This window comes from Camelus bactrianus, chromosome 3 (assembly GCF_048773025.1).
Source record: "Camelus bactrianus isolate YW-2024 breed Bactrian camel chromosome 3, ASM4877302v1, whole genome shotgun sequence".
Lineage (NCBI taxonomy): Eukaryota > Metazoa > Chordata > Mammalia > Artiodactyla > Camelidae > Camelus > Camelus bactrianus.
The window spans coordinates 26,800,636-26,814,856 of record NC_133541.1 but is presented as its reverse complement, the minus strand read 5'-3'; the positions used below and the strand labels follow the sequence as shown (position 1 = coordinate 26,814,856).

The 14,221-nt window shown below is 35.5% G+C and overlaps 2 protein-coding genes across 3 annotated transcripts in view; both read left to right on the top strand.

Annotated features, from left to right (window-relative positions):
• RANBP3L (RAN binding protein 3 like) overlaps positions 1-5,085 on the top strand; it is a 67,699-nt gene extending 62,614 nt beyond the window's left edge. The window contains exon 15 of the mRNA XM_074357109.1: positions 5,042-5,085. Coding sequence (XP_074213210.1) covers positions 5,042-5,061 — 20 coding nt within the window. The 3' untranslated portion in view covers positions 5,062-5,085. The remainder of the gene's footprint in view (positions 1-5,041) is intronic.
• The window catches only part of NADK2 (NAD kinase 2, mitochondrial), a 42,333-nt gene that overhangs the window by 8,016 nt on the left and 20,096 nt on the right, over positions 1-14,221 (top strand). For both annotated transcript variants that reach the window (XM_074357126.1, XM_074357128.1), the window contains exons 2-6: positions 5,042-5,130; positions 5,940-6,028; positions 6,919-7,000; positions 12,277-12,360; positions 13,794-13,930. In XM_074357126.1, coding sequence (XP_074213227.1) covers positions 5,042-5,130; positions 5,940-6,028; positions 6,919-7,000; positions 12,277-12,360; positions 13,794-13,930 — 481 coding nt within the window. The remainder of the gene's footprint in view (positions 1-5,041; positions 5,131-5,939; positions 6,029-6,918; positions 7,001-12,276; positions 12,361-13,793; positions 13,931-14,221) is intronic.

Genomic DNA, 14,221 nt, shown 5'->3' with positions numbered 1-14,221 from the left:
GAATATGTAATCAGATTTTGATGGTTTTGGAAAGAGGTACCCCGTCTGCCTCTTGGTGGATATAAAGGGTAGGCATTTGAAAATTTGAGCCTATAACTCAAGAAGCGGGCTTGAGCTAACAGTATAATTCCATAGTTTCTGGTGCATACTTAGTAGATCAAGCCCCTAGAGTGGGGAGACAACAAAAATGAAATGGGAGCAGATAAGAAAGCCAGAGATGGAACCTTGAGCAATCCCAACATACAAGGGGGTAGGTAAACAGAAGTAAGAGGAATGCAGAGGTAGGAAGGGAACAGTGGGGAAAGTAAAACTGAGTGCCTGAGAGAAAGGGTAAGTGGAACTGAAATGATCCAAGGTAAATACCAAATATATCTCAAGAAATATTTAGGGTTCCCTGTACCTAGCTTGATCATGCTCTGTAAATAGTTTACTTTCTAGCTGTCAGTTAGGTGGCACTAATCCTTCTAAGGCAATTTGAGTAGTGCTTAGCATACCATTTAAGTGTATTCTTCTAAGAGTGCCTAAATTATGCTCAGTGAGTTTACATACCAAACTCATTGCCTCATAAGTGTGTGCACTTCCTATGTGTTAGTTTAAAAACGCCTATTTCCTTCCCTTACTGAGATTTCATGGAAATTACATGGAGTACAAAATAGTACACTCATCTGACTCGTAAAACAAGTTTAAGAAATTTGTGTTTGTAATGGATTCAATTTTGGTCATGTAAAAATGTCTGTGAAACTTTAATAAAAGCGTTTGGGCCATTTAGAAAATAGTGTAACTATCACATTTGACCAAAAGGTGTGGTAAATTTCTGTCTTCAGAATCTTCTTTTTTTTCCCTTTCATGTTGTATTGTGTTTTAACCTCAGAGGCAAATGGGGAGAAGTGATGGTGGCTTTTGGAAATTTTTAGGAGAAATTGTGTTGCTTATACTGAAATATATCTACTTGTAGATCTTTTATATTCACACTTTTTTTTTTCTCAAGTATCCTGGTAATCTTAAAAATTTTTTTTAATGCAGATAAAAACTAACAAGTTTTTTGAGAAAAAAGAAAGAAAATATTTAAGACTTTGTTGCTAATATGTAAGGTATAGTATTGCAGAGTTGAGAATGTATTCTAAATTTCAGTAATTTCTCTAACCTCTTAATTATAAGACATTTTACAGAGGATTCATGTGTTCTTGTTTTTGTCTGATTAAAGTGTGTTTTTAAATATTTGAAGTCTTATTATTTTCAGAGGGCTAGCTTTTGAATATTAAAACTTTTTTAAAAATAGAAGAGCCAGTTGAATAAATGATTTAAGACTTTCTAAATGATGCTTTTTATTAGTGATTTTAAAAAATGCCTTATCTCTTATCTGCCTAGTTAGCCAGTTCATATTAATGCAGCTTACTAGCCCAAACAGCTAGATCATTTATAAAAATAATTAATATAAGAACTTATATTCTCTAAATGAGTGTATTGAGCATGAGTTATTAGAGAATTCATTCACAAGAAGAATTTATTTGAATGGGAACAAGAATTTATGAAATGACATTTCTGCTCCAATATTGAGTATCTCATGTTCATTGAACTTTGTCTTTAGATTTGGAATTTTAGTTTTGGTGGCAAAATATATTAAAATCATGGAAAACTTAGTTTTCTGTTAGTTTTCCAAAATTATTTTCCCCACAAATTCAAATGTCCTTTGCCATCTGAAACCAAAATGTCCTAAAATTCAACTGCTGAGTAATCTTAATTTTCTGGAGTTTTTTGAGAGCCAGGAACCAAAGCTCCTGAACCACCAAATTAGAATTAACAGTACCCATATGTAGGATTTATGTCCTTTATTCCTGGGCACATGTTCTGTATTGTCCAAACCAAAAATTGTAGCATAAGATTCAATTGCCTGGACAGGGAATTGAAATCCGAAGGACATTTACCCGTAAGTTTTATTTATTGCAGGTTAGAAGCAGTAAATCTGATGAAATTATTTTAGTAAACATTGTGCATTTGAATTAGTTCTCACTGTCCTTAGCAGTTTTCAGTGTTGCATTTAATACATTTGACTGAGCTCAACTAGTGTGTAAATGAACACAGTAGTAGGCACTCAGATATTTTTATGAGTAAGTTTAATTTTTTAGAGCTTAATTTCTAGCTATGTGAAGTGCTAACTCTTGAAATGGGCTCATGAGAGGTAACTATTGTAATAAAATAATATACCATGGACACTAATCTGCCAAAAAATCAGGGGCTTGATATTGAGCACATTAATTTGAGATGCCTGTTAGATATCCAGAAAAAGATACCAGATACACAGTTGGGTACATTCACTTGGAGCCCTAAAGATAGGACAGAATTAGAGATAGCAATTGGGAGTCATTAGCATTAGCATTCAAGAGCTGTTTTAAAGCCTTGAAACTAGAGATCCTCAGGGAAAGAGCAGAAAAGAAAATCATTGTGATCCATATTCATCGAGAGGTGGTTAGTGCAGGTTTAGTTAATCTGTGGCTGGGTTATGGAAGTAATAATCTGAGTATTAATGCTGTGTTCATCCATATTCAGAAATTTCACTCTCAGAATAGTTTTTCAAACCTGATTTGTTGATTAAAGTAAATGAATGATTATCTAATCATTACCTTGGTTGCTACTTTCCTTTAAAAAATATTCTTGACATTGGTTTGCTCTTCTGAATATAATGAGGCATATGCCTGACTTGTACAGGCTGTCTCCCCTTGTATATGTGAGTTAACATCTGTGGATTAATTTTGAAATAGCCAAATGTGTCCTCAGCTCCTCTTTTGAAGAGCATACATTTCCCTGTAGATTATAGAGTGAGGACAACACTATTTTAAGTCTTAACCCATTATTCATAAACAAGACTGGAAGGTAGGTATCAAAATATTAACATTAATTATCTGGAGATAAATAAGATTATATGTAATTTTAATTTTTTCATATATGTATCTTCCATGTTACAACCTTTTTTAAAAAGTGAAATATGTATTATTTAAAATGCTATTGAAAAATTGGTTTAACTTTGTAATTCAGTAAGTAATGATTTTAAACAAGATTTCATTATTTTTTATGAGTAATATTCCATTGTATCTATAGAGGCAGCATGTATATCGGTCTTGTTTTGTATCCATCCATTCTTTGTCTTTTGATTGGAACATTTAGTCCATTTACACTTAAAGTAATTATTTATAGGAATGTACTTACTGCCATTTTGTTAATTGTTTTGGGGTTGTTTTTGTAGTCCTTTTTTATTCCTTTCTTTTGTTCTTTTCCCTTGTGACTTGATGACTGTCTTTAGTGTTTGGATTCCTTTCTTTTTTCTGTGTGTGAATCTGTTACTGATTTTTGGTTTGTGTCTACTCTGAGGTTTATATCTAGCAACTTGTATACGTGTGAAAGTTCCTAATCTCTTAAATTCATTCAGATTTGATGGAGAGATCAAAAGTTTTACAGACAAGCAAAACTTGCTCATCTACTCCTCTGAATCATCTAATGTAATGTTGATCCCTTCTAGTGCATTTGCCCTGTGTGTCCCAGTCTAGTCATTAGAGCTGTATGCTCCAGGGATGCCCCCTGTGTGGGCTGCATGGGTCCTTCTGTTGTGATGATCTGGTAGGCATGACTGGCCCCACGTCTGGTTGGTTGTCAGGCCTTGCCTTGTATGATGGCTGCCAATTGCTGTTGAGTTGGGCTGGGTCACAAGGCTACTGGCTGCGGAGCCCTGGGGTTCCTTGGGTTAGTGCTGGCCCACTAGTGGGTAGAGCTGGGTTCTGGAGTGGGTGGTTGTAGGGCCAGGGGTCCTGGGTCTAGTATTCGTCTGCTCGTGGGCAGGGCTGGTTCTTGACATGACTGTCTGTGGGGTCAGGAGTGTCCCAAAGCTGGTGTCAGCCTACTGTTGGTGGCACCAGATCCTGAGGCAGCTGGCTGAGGGGCCCAAGGTGTCCCAGAGCTGGTGTTGGCCTGTTGGTGAGTGGGCTGTGTCCTGATACAGCAAGCTGTAGGGATGTAGTGGTCCTGGGGCTGGTTTTCCCCTGGGGTTGGTGTCCCCATGGTGGGCAGGGCTAGGATCAAGGGGATCCAAAGCCAAATGTTCTGGGGACTCATCTTCCCAGTGCAGGGCCACTGGGCTGGGGAGCCTAGTGTGAGGCTCAGACTCCTGGCTCCTTGGGAAGAATTTCTGCAGTTGTAATTATTTTCCCTGTTTGTGGGTTGCCCACTCGGGGTATGGGTCTTGACTTTATTGTGTCTCTGCCCCTCTTACCCATCTTGTGGTTCTCTCATATCTTTAGTTGTAGATGATCTTTTCTGCCAGTGTTCCAGTTTTTCTCCTCAATAGTTTCTCTGCTAATAATTGTAATTTTGGTGCTCCCCAAAATAACATGTTTTTTGATTCTAGCATTCACTCTAGTGGACATATTTTCTACTTGATGATTAAATGGATGTTTCGAAACTTCTCTCTCAACATTTAACTTTATGGGTTACACAGAAGACATACACTTTAAAAATATTAATGATAAGAAATGACATAAAATGTCACTCCAAATAACTAGGTAAGACAATTCTTGAAGGCTGTATATCTTTATATCTAAAAGTTATCCATTCTCAGGGAGCTAACAAATCCTTTGTTTGGATTGTGTAAATTCCAAATAGAGTTCATAAATCTGAACACAAGAGAGCTGCAAATCCAAGTGGAACAAAGGTCATCTAACTGCCTTCTGAAATACTAGTTCATCTTTGGTCTTCAGTAGCTATATACAGTTTGTTAAAAATCCACTTAAAAAATAAAACACTCAGGCTGTACAACATACAGTTTTTGCGATCCTGTTGATATATGATAGGAAACCTAATGCTGTATTTGGTATTAAAACCAAATTGACTTCCTAGAACCAGACTTTCTAGTTAAGTCTACAATTGTAGGTTTCACAGGTGGTCATTAAAATGTACCTTCAAAAAAATTCTTTTTTAAATTTTTTAAAAAATTCTTTTTTATATGTAATATATATCATATAATAAGACAAAATTTGTTTTATTTTGATAACAGCTTGCATTGAAAGGCTCTAGCTACAGTGGACTGCTTGAACGACATCATATTCACACCAAAAATGTAGAACATATTCTAGATAGTTTACGGTAAGTCTGTGGGATCAGGTCATGGGTGGGCTTTTGTATTTAGGACTTTTAGTTTCTATTTTTACTAGCAGCTAATACATAGATTTTTTAGTAAAGTTTGCCATTATAAAATTATTTTCTGAAAAATTGTCCTGGCTCACGGAACTGATATTATAATATTTCTAAGGAAATTTTTATTATATTCTGAAAATTTCACAGATTTTCAATTATTATCTGGTCTGCCTGAGAAGTGCCTTTTCTACAGAGTTAATTTTGTACACAGCAGGCTTCAACTGTATGAGTGTTTTATTTCTTAGAATTATATTGGTGTTCATTATAATATTTTTTGAATGTCTAAAAATTGTAATTTTAGAAACCTCAGTTAATTCAGGACTAAATGAGTCGATGCATAAGTTTATGTGTATGCAAGAGAATTGGTATGAGGACATGCAAATTAGAACATACTTTAGTCACAATTTCAGTATCTGGCACTCAGTATTTGTTGGGTTAGTCTTCTGGGCCATTTTATATTAATGAATTTTAGCTTTAGAAAGAGGAAAGAAAATGAAATGAAATTGTAATTAATCAATATTCCTGTTTGTCAGGGGTTTTAAAAGATGTTTTAAAAGCACATGGAGATTTGGGATAGTTTATTTATTACTTCCTGGCTTAGTTAATTGGTTGTGTAGTTAAATGAAAATGAAGCTGACTTTACAAAGCTAAACATAAATTGGTTTATTTTAAATCTTTATTATAATAATCTGCCTTTCAAAAAACATACTCCTTTATGTTAGTGGAAATTTTATATAGTCTTTCTTTTTTTATCTTAGGAAAGAGGGAATTGAGGTTCGTCTAGTAAAGAGGAGAGAATATGATGAAGAAACTGTTCGATGGGCAGATGCTGTCATAGCTGCAGGAGGTAATAGTTTTACAGAGATAAAGGTGTTTGAATATGGAAGTGCTCTTTAATACTAATATTTCCAAATACCCTGTGGCCTAGCAGTAGTGAAGCCTTCGGAGTCCTACCATAGGACAGATTTTTTTTGATTTTTAGGGTCAGGTTTAAAAAGATGCGCTTCAGAGAACATTTCACTTTTTTAGTGAATGATGTTACTGTGAGGTTCTGTGCATATTTTTCTTGTGTATATTTAATGTGTACATTTAACTTCAAATATGATTCAAAGGACTATTTACAACTGTGTTTTGATTTAGTTATGTCAGTCTTAAAAAAAGGTTGAGTTTAAGAATTTAATGAAATTAGATAAATTCTGTCCCTCTTTGGCCCCAATATACTTACACTTATTTTTTTTCCTGAACTTTATTATTATTTTAGTGATCATTTTTTCTAAACTTTCACATTTTTTGGAGAGAAAAATCCAAAATTGGACTCTATTGTTGGATATATTCTCATTAAAATAATTTATGAATTTGGACTGATGTTATGAGAGAGGGAAAGAGGACTGGCTAGTAGAAGTGGTAGGATTAGAACAGTGGTTCCCAGCTGGGGGATACTATTGGCATCTAATGGGTATAGGCCAGGGATGCTGCCTCCCATCCTACGATGCTCAGGACAGCCTCCCACAACAAGGAATTATCTGGCATAAAATTATCTGGTCAATCTTACCACTGTTGAGAAATTCTTCATTAGAGCGGGAGAGATAATACAGAAGGGATAGTTTGTAGAAAGGAAGTGGAGTAGACTGTGGCAGCCATCAGGAGGGGGTGAGGGTGTGCTTGTTAAAAGAACTAGTGTTCAAAATGTTAAAAACTAGTTTTATAACAAGTCTGGTTATGTCCTACGTCCTTTAGGTGATGGCACAATGCTTCTGGCAGCAAGTAAAGTCTTGGACAGACTAAAACCGGTTATTGGAGTTAACACTGACCCAGAACGGTAAGGAAAACTTTGTGTGTGTGTGTGTTATACAGACATTTATGCTTTGCTTTGCATAGTGTCTATTTATGATAATTCTTAAATATTGGAAGCTCTTCATTTTGTTGCTGTAGGAAGTTTACTATGGTGCATGCTGTTTAAGTGGAAGCATCACCATTCCTGGCTATTGTGAATGTTAGAACCATGTTCCAAAATCATTTTAGTGATGAAATTTAGGCATGTAGAATTGATCTTTATCTATAGTAGATTTCTCTTCTATGTAGTTATTTTCAAGGACATAGCTCTCTTTTTTAGCCTAGTATGAGAAATATATATGTATTTAGCTGGCATTGCATGTAGAAAGTTATATGATAATTAAATGATATGGGATGGACAAGTGCTCAATGTTTGACTTCCCAGATAGTTTGGGAGTAGTGTCTTTGGCAGAATAGACCTGAGCCCTTGACCCAGGTGAGGATTGGTGACCTTTGGTGTTGCTGAAGATGGGTGAGTTGATGATGTTCCATCTTCTACCCTTCCTATAGCTCTTGTCTACATTCCTGATTATGCCTTCACTGATTTCCTGGGTGACTTAATAAACAGACCAAACTCTATTATCATTTTTTTCCCTTTCCTCAGCTTCACTGACATTTATCCCTATTGTATTCCAGCCACCCACAGCCATGATCATCCCTGGACTTTGTGATCATCTAGAAGGTCTCCATCTCTCAAAACAGCAGTCTTTATGCCCTCAATCCTAGTAAATCTGCTCTTTGACTTTCAGTGTGTCGATCCACTCCATTTTTTTCTCTTAATTATCCCTCACTTCATTCACTTTCTTGACAAATTTCTTAAATATTTTGTACCATTATCTTTCTGCTCAATCATAGATGAGTCTATTATCCTTTCTGTTCCTATATCAGCACTGCTGAGGCCATCTGGGAAAAAAAGAAATCATAGGAATTTGGCCTTGGGGGCCAAGTTTGGGCTTTGGTTGCCCAAATTTACTTCCAGTTTGTAATTTATAGCTCTTAGATCTGAGCACTCAAAGTTGCTCAGTAATCTTTCCCTGTGGCCCAGGTCATCCCTCATCCCCATTCTGTGTGGTAGCTACTTCAGGAGTGGTTCTCAGCTTCTCTGTATCCGTTGCTTTCCTTACCCTTCATCCTTTAACACACCCTTCTTTATCTCAGAGGAAATGAAGCTACCAGATTAGAACTTCAACTTTTTCCCCCTTAAAAATTTTTTTTTGTTCTGTCATTTGTTCCCTTTTTTCCTGTCTCCTTTTTGCACATGATTCCTTACAACCTAAAAACTTGTTCAAGACTGCCGTCTTTCAAGAAAATTTAATAAATCTTTTACCCTTTGCCTCTTCTCTAGGCTGTTACCCTTTTCCTTCCCTTTACTCCCAGGCTTCGTATCTCCACTTTCTTACTCCACAGTTATTTTCTAAACCTTTGCAGTCTTTTCTGGATTTTCCCCTAACTGGTTCATTGACGCTGGTTTTGCCTTACGTAACAGTGATATCCTGAACTTACTGGATATTCCTTTTCTTCCTTGATTTCTGGGAAATTTTTGGTGCCTTGTTGCATCTGTACTTCTTTGGCATTTATGACACCCCTTTCTTTCTGTTTATGTAGCTACTTCTTTGTCTCTATGTCTCTATCTCTTTTGAAGGATCCTATTTTTTGGTCACTACTCAAATACTGTTGTTTTCACATACTATCTTGATGCATGGATCATCTGCTGAAGCTGAGACAAAATGTCCTTCCCTCCCTTCATCAAATTGTTCTAGGGATCTAGTTCTGAGTTTTAGAGATCCTACCTTTGAGTTTATTTCTTGCCATCCTCACTGCTATTAAACTTAGCTCAGGCCTCTCTAGTTTGTTGTTTAAATTACAGCAGTAGCTTCCAGTCTTGTTCTTTCCAACCCATCCTTTATACTTTGCTGTAGTATTCTTTCTAAAGTACAAATCTGATTGTATCCACGCCTTAATTAAAATCCTTTAGAGCTTCCCCATCACTTTCAGGATACATTGCAAATTCCTTAACATACTATATATGATCTTTCACCATCTGTTATCTGTCTGCTTTTCTGGTTTCTTCTAGCCTCATTTACCCATAGGCACTATACATTCTTCAGCTAAAAAAAAAAAAAACTAGTGCCACTCTAGGAATATTCTAGGATCTTTCCTAAATGCTGTTCTTTTTTTTTTTTAATTGTATTTTCCCCCAGTTTTATTGAGATATAATTGGTATCTAAGCACTGTATAAGTTTAAGGTGTACGTCAGATTAATGACTTGACTTACACATGTTGTGAAATGATCACCACAATAAATTTAGTTAACATCTGTCATCTCTTATAGCTACAAAAAAAGGAAAAAAAGGTTTTTTTCCTTATGATGAGAACTCTTAGGATCTACTCTCTTAATAACTTTCAAATATACCATACAGTAGTGTTAACTATGTCACTGTGTTGTACATTACAACCCTAGTACTTACTTACCTTCTAACTGGAAGTTTATATCTTTTGACTACCTTCATTCAGTCCCTCCTCCCCTAAACTGGAGGCTGTTCTAAGTGCAGTGTAATGTGTGAGCATCCTAATGTCATGGTTGGAGGCTCCCATGTGGCAGCTTTAACTCTGGTGAGGAGCTTTGTTGATACTTAAGATAGCAAGGTGTGAAAGAGTAAGTGCAACTTCTCCAGAAGGCCCATGTTCTTCTCATGCTTTTGCCTAGAGTGTCTTTACACCACTTACTCATTGTGTAGTTCTTGTTCATTCAAGACTAGTGCCTCTCCTGGCTCTGACTGTGATTCCCTATCAGAGAGCACTTATCTTTTCATATATTTTCTGCTTATTTGTCTCTTCCATTACACTATAAATTCCTTAATTATAGGACTTTTTTTTAAAAGTTGGGTTTATTCATTTATTTCTATTTGGAGGAGATACTGGTGATTGAACCTGGGACCTCATGCATGTCAAGCATGTGTGCTACCACTTGAGCTATACCCTCCCACCCAAATATAGGACTTTTAATTTCTTTATCACTAGCACAGTATTACACAGAGTAGGCAATAAACATTTGAAAAATGAATGATTAATTAAATGATTTTAGGGAGCAGGGCTAGGACCCCAAGCTAGCTAGGTAAATATTTCCTGGGCATAAGTAATTGAGATCATTGATTCAGTAATTATTTTTTGATTGCCTTTAGTGTTGGTGCATGTGTATTTTAGAACTTCGTAATGGCATATTTTTATACTATTAAAGGAAGAGATTCTTTAGTGATCACATTATATACAGTTTGTTGAAATATATTTTCCTTTAAAAGCTGGCTTAATGCTCATTAGCTTGCAGGGATTTTGAAACTGGTAAGTAGAAGGTGTTGCTTCTCTAATTTCTACCTAGAATAATGTGTCCTAGAAGTCTTTTGGTTTCTCTTTTTGCCTCCAGGCAGAAATGTATTAAGCCTCCTAGCTGTAATACAGGTTGCCTGACTTCTTTTTCATAAGCACTGAATTGTCTCACAATCCTTAAATAAGCCTAGAAGTTAAATGTTCAACTTAAGTTTCTTCTTCTCTGTATTAGTTATCAAATGCACCATAACAAATTATCCCAAAACTTAGAGGCATAAAACAATAATGATCATTTATTATTTCTCCTGGTTTCTGTGTGTCAGGAATCCAGGAAGAGCTTAGCTGCATGGTTTTGACTTGGGATCTCTCTGAGGTTATAGTCAGGTGTCACCTGGGGTTGCAGGCATCTGAAGGTTTGACTTGGGCTGGAGGATCTACTTCTAAGATCACTCACATGGACTCCTCTAAATTAAATATATAATTTTAGTTATCTCTTCTGTATTCTGTACCACTATACTGACCCCTGTAAATAATTATGACATTTAAATGCTTAATAATCAAAATGGGATAGAAGGCATATGATAGCCAACCTCCCAGTATTTACACCTATGTGGTTCCCTTCCCACTTCTGTATTCAATCAGGGCTGATCTTTGGGACCAATTAGAATATCACATGACAGTGTGTGGATTCCAAGGCCAGGTCATAAATGGTATTGCAGCTTCTGTATTGGTCTCTTGGATTGCTCATTCTGTAGCAAGTCAGCCATCATGATGTGAGGGTACCAAAGCAGCCCTCATGTGGAGATGCTCATACAAAGGGAATTGAGGCCTCTTGCCAGCAGCTAGCACCAGAGAATAAGCCACATTGAACGTGAATCCTCCAGGCCAAGTCTAGATTCTTCTCTCTAGAGTATTTTAGAATTGCAGTTGACCTCAGGTAGGTTGGGTGACTATCAGATGACTGTTGATAACTTTTATAATCTTAGCACTGTGTACAAGTATTGCAATAAATATAAAAATTTTAAAAACCTATTCCCTGACTAAGTTTCTTAACCTCAATGTTGACTCTCTCAGGTAAATTATCGATTAGTCACAACTTTGTAAAAACCTTTTTCTCTGCTCTTCACATTTGTAAGTTAATTTACAGTCATTAGTAAAGATTTGTTTTGCCAGGCCTACTTTCAGCCTTTCCCTCAAGATTGAAGCATCATGTAAATGATGATGATTGGGCTTTCTGGACCCTTTTTCTCATGTTAGATGCTGTATCATCTCATCTTCTATAGCAACCTGTAGGCAATCTTAACACTTTATAACTTACGATTTTTAAAAAAATTTCTGTCTTCTACATAAAGCCATTAACTCTTTGAAGGAGTTCATCCTTATATATTTTTAAATAAATGAAGGATTGCATTGTATTAATCTTTCTGAGTTCTCTTACTGACCTGGAATATCTTAAATGACATTTAAAAAGAATTTATGGTTTAAAACAGTTTCTCATAAATTGATTCCTCAGAATAACCTTTTGAGCTTGGTAGTTTTATTGCCCTGTTAGAGATGAGGAAGCTGATTAAGCTAAAGTAACTTACCCAAAGTTAATAGTTAAATAACTTAAAGGTAAGATGCAAACACCACTGTACCAATAGATAATTTTGCAGGGAAATCAATCAGTGGCAAATTTGCTGCCATTTTTAGATTCACTGTAATGTGGAAACTTAGGTAGTATTGTGTATTATGTCATTAAAGCTGAATGTCAACTGTTTCTACCTGGGTTTTTTTTTGTTTGTTCTTGTTGAAATTGCAGACAATTTTGTGGCAAAATGAAGTCTAGAGTAGAATTTTTAAAATTTTATATCTAATTTTTGTAGTTTAGTGATACCTTTTGAATTAAGTACTTTTTTTTCTTCTTCCTTTTGCACCATCCAAATCCCTTTTAAAAAGATCTGAAGGTCATTTATGTCTTCCTGTTCGATATACGCATTCCTTCCCAGAAGCCTTACAGAAGTTCTATCGTGGTGAGTTCAGGTAGGAATTTCTTACTGTTACTCTGCAAATACCCTATTAAGGTAATAGGATAATAGTAATCTTATTATTGTTATGTACTTACTAATGTGTGCCATTAAAACTGCTGTTAAACAGAACAAATTAGATAATATTTGAATTAGTCTACAGTTTCAACAGTAGCCATAAAAATATTACATAATTTGAGTTACAAACACATCTAACTTGCCTTCTTCCAGTCCAGCTGGAACTGTATGGAGAAACCCTGCCAAATGCTACTTGGCCTGTAATGTAATTGCAAATAGAGGTTTCTCTCCTTCAGTGAGAGAGAGGCCATGTCTCTACTTTCCTAAACTTGTTAAATGTTTTTAGCAGTTTGGTAGAAGGATGATTAAAACTGTTGGCTAAAATTGAGTGTTCAAATTCTCTGAGTTTGTATATTTTTTTATCCTCATCTTCTCCCATCCGGAATGACTGAGAGTTGGAATTTCTCCAACCATGCTGGGATTCCTGCTATCTCTATGTTAAGTGTTTCTTAAGCAGTGGACGTATTTTTTCATATTTCTTTCACTTAATTTGTTCAGTGGTCAGACTGTCCTGAAAAGAGGAGGGTAGAGGTGGGAGCTGAGATGAGGTTGGCCAGTTATGTTAGAGAGAGCCAAGTTTGAGTACTTAGCCTAGCTTTTATAGTTTGAGAAAGCTTTTTCTCCAGGTATTTGTGAAATGGTATTAAATCTTCTTGACTTCTGGAATTGTTTTGTTAATAATGATTCCAGTTTCTAGTCATTTCAGAAGTTTGGCATCTCTACAAGTAACCAATTTATAGCTACCAAGTGGGAGTATATTTTTGTATACTTATCTACTAGAATCTGTCCTGTTGGCTTCTTGATGCATCAGTATTTGATTTTGAAATAAGTTAAACCTGATTCTTTTTTTTTCTTTACTTTTACCAAAAATGTCATTTAAGTTTTGGTGTAATCTTAAGTGTTATAGTGTTTGTTATTCTTCTTTCTCTTACTTTAAAAAAAAAAGCATCATTACAGATTTTAGGAGAGGGAAAAGCATCGTTATAGATTTTAAGGGATTTTTATCTAATCTGACCACCTTAGCATAGTATCATTTTAAGTTCAGAATGCTTTTTTTTATATGTTATACATTTTGATGAGCAAAACACAACTGTATTTAGCTCAGCATATTGGGTTTAATGAATACTCAAAAAAGAATTTGACTTTAATTCAAGTCATTTGGGCAGTTTTGTATAGACACATTAGATAGTTCCGTTATAATTGAGAAGAGAAATAAACGCCTAAATTTGTCTTTGAGCAGTACAAAGGTATTTATGATATAATTTGTTTATTGAATAACTAGTTTTTTAATAGGAGTGTTTTAATTTGGCTAATTATAATCCTTAGTTAATTTTTTCTGTGTTAATTTGCTTTTCCCTTCACTCTTCTAAGATGGTTGTGGAGGCAGCGAATCAGGTTATACCTTGAAGGGACCGGCATCAACCCTGTTCCTGTCGACCTTCATGAACAGCAGCTAAGTTTGAATCAACATAGTAGAGCCTTCAACATTGAGAGAGTTCATGATGCAAGTAGGTGGACTGGGAATTAGATGTGTTTGGGGTGATATTTAATTTATAGTTCCTTTAATCTCTAATTTCTAGAAGTGATCACTTATAATGAACTTATTTGGGGATTTTGGTGCCACTGACAACACTTAGGAAAGTACAATTGGACTACCTGAGTTGTAAAATTTGTTATAATTAGATTCTGAAATAAGAAATATAGCATATTTCTATAAGAAATGTTTTCTAGGGTGAATTTGAAAACTAGTTGATTGGGGAAGGACTACAAAATGTCCAAGAGGATAGTTGATATTTCAG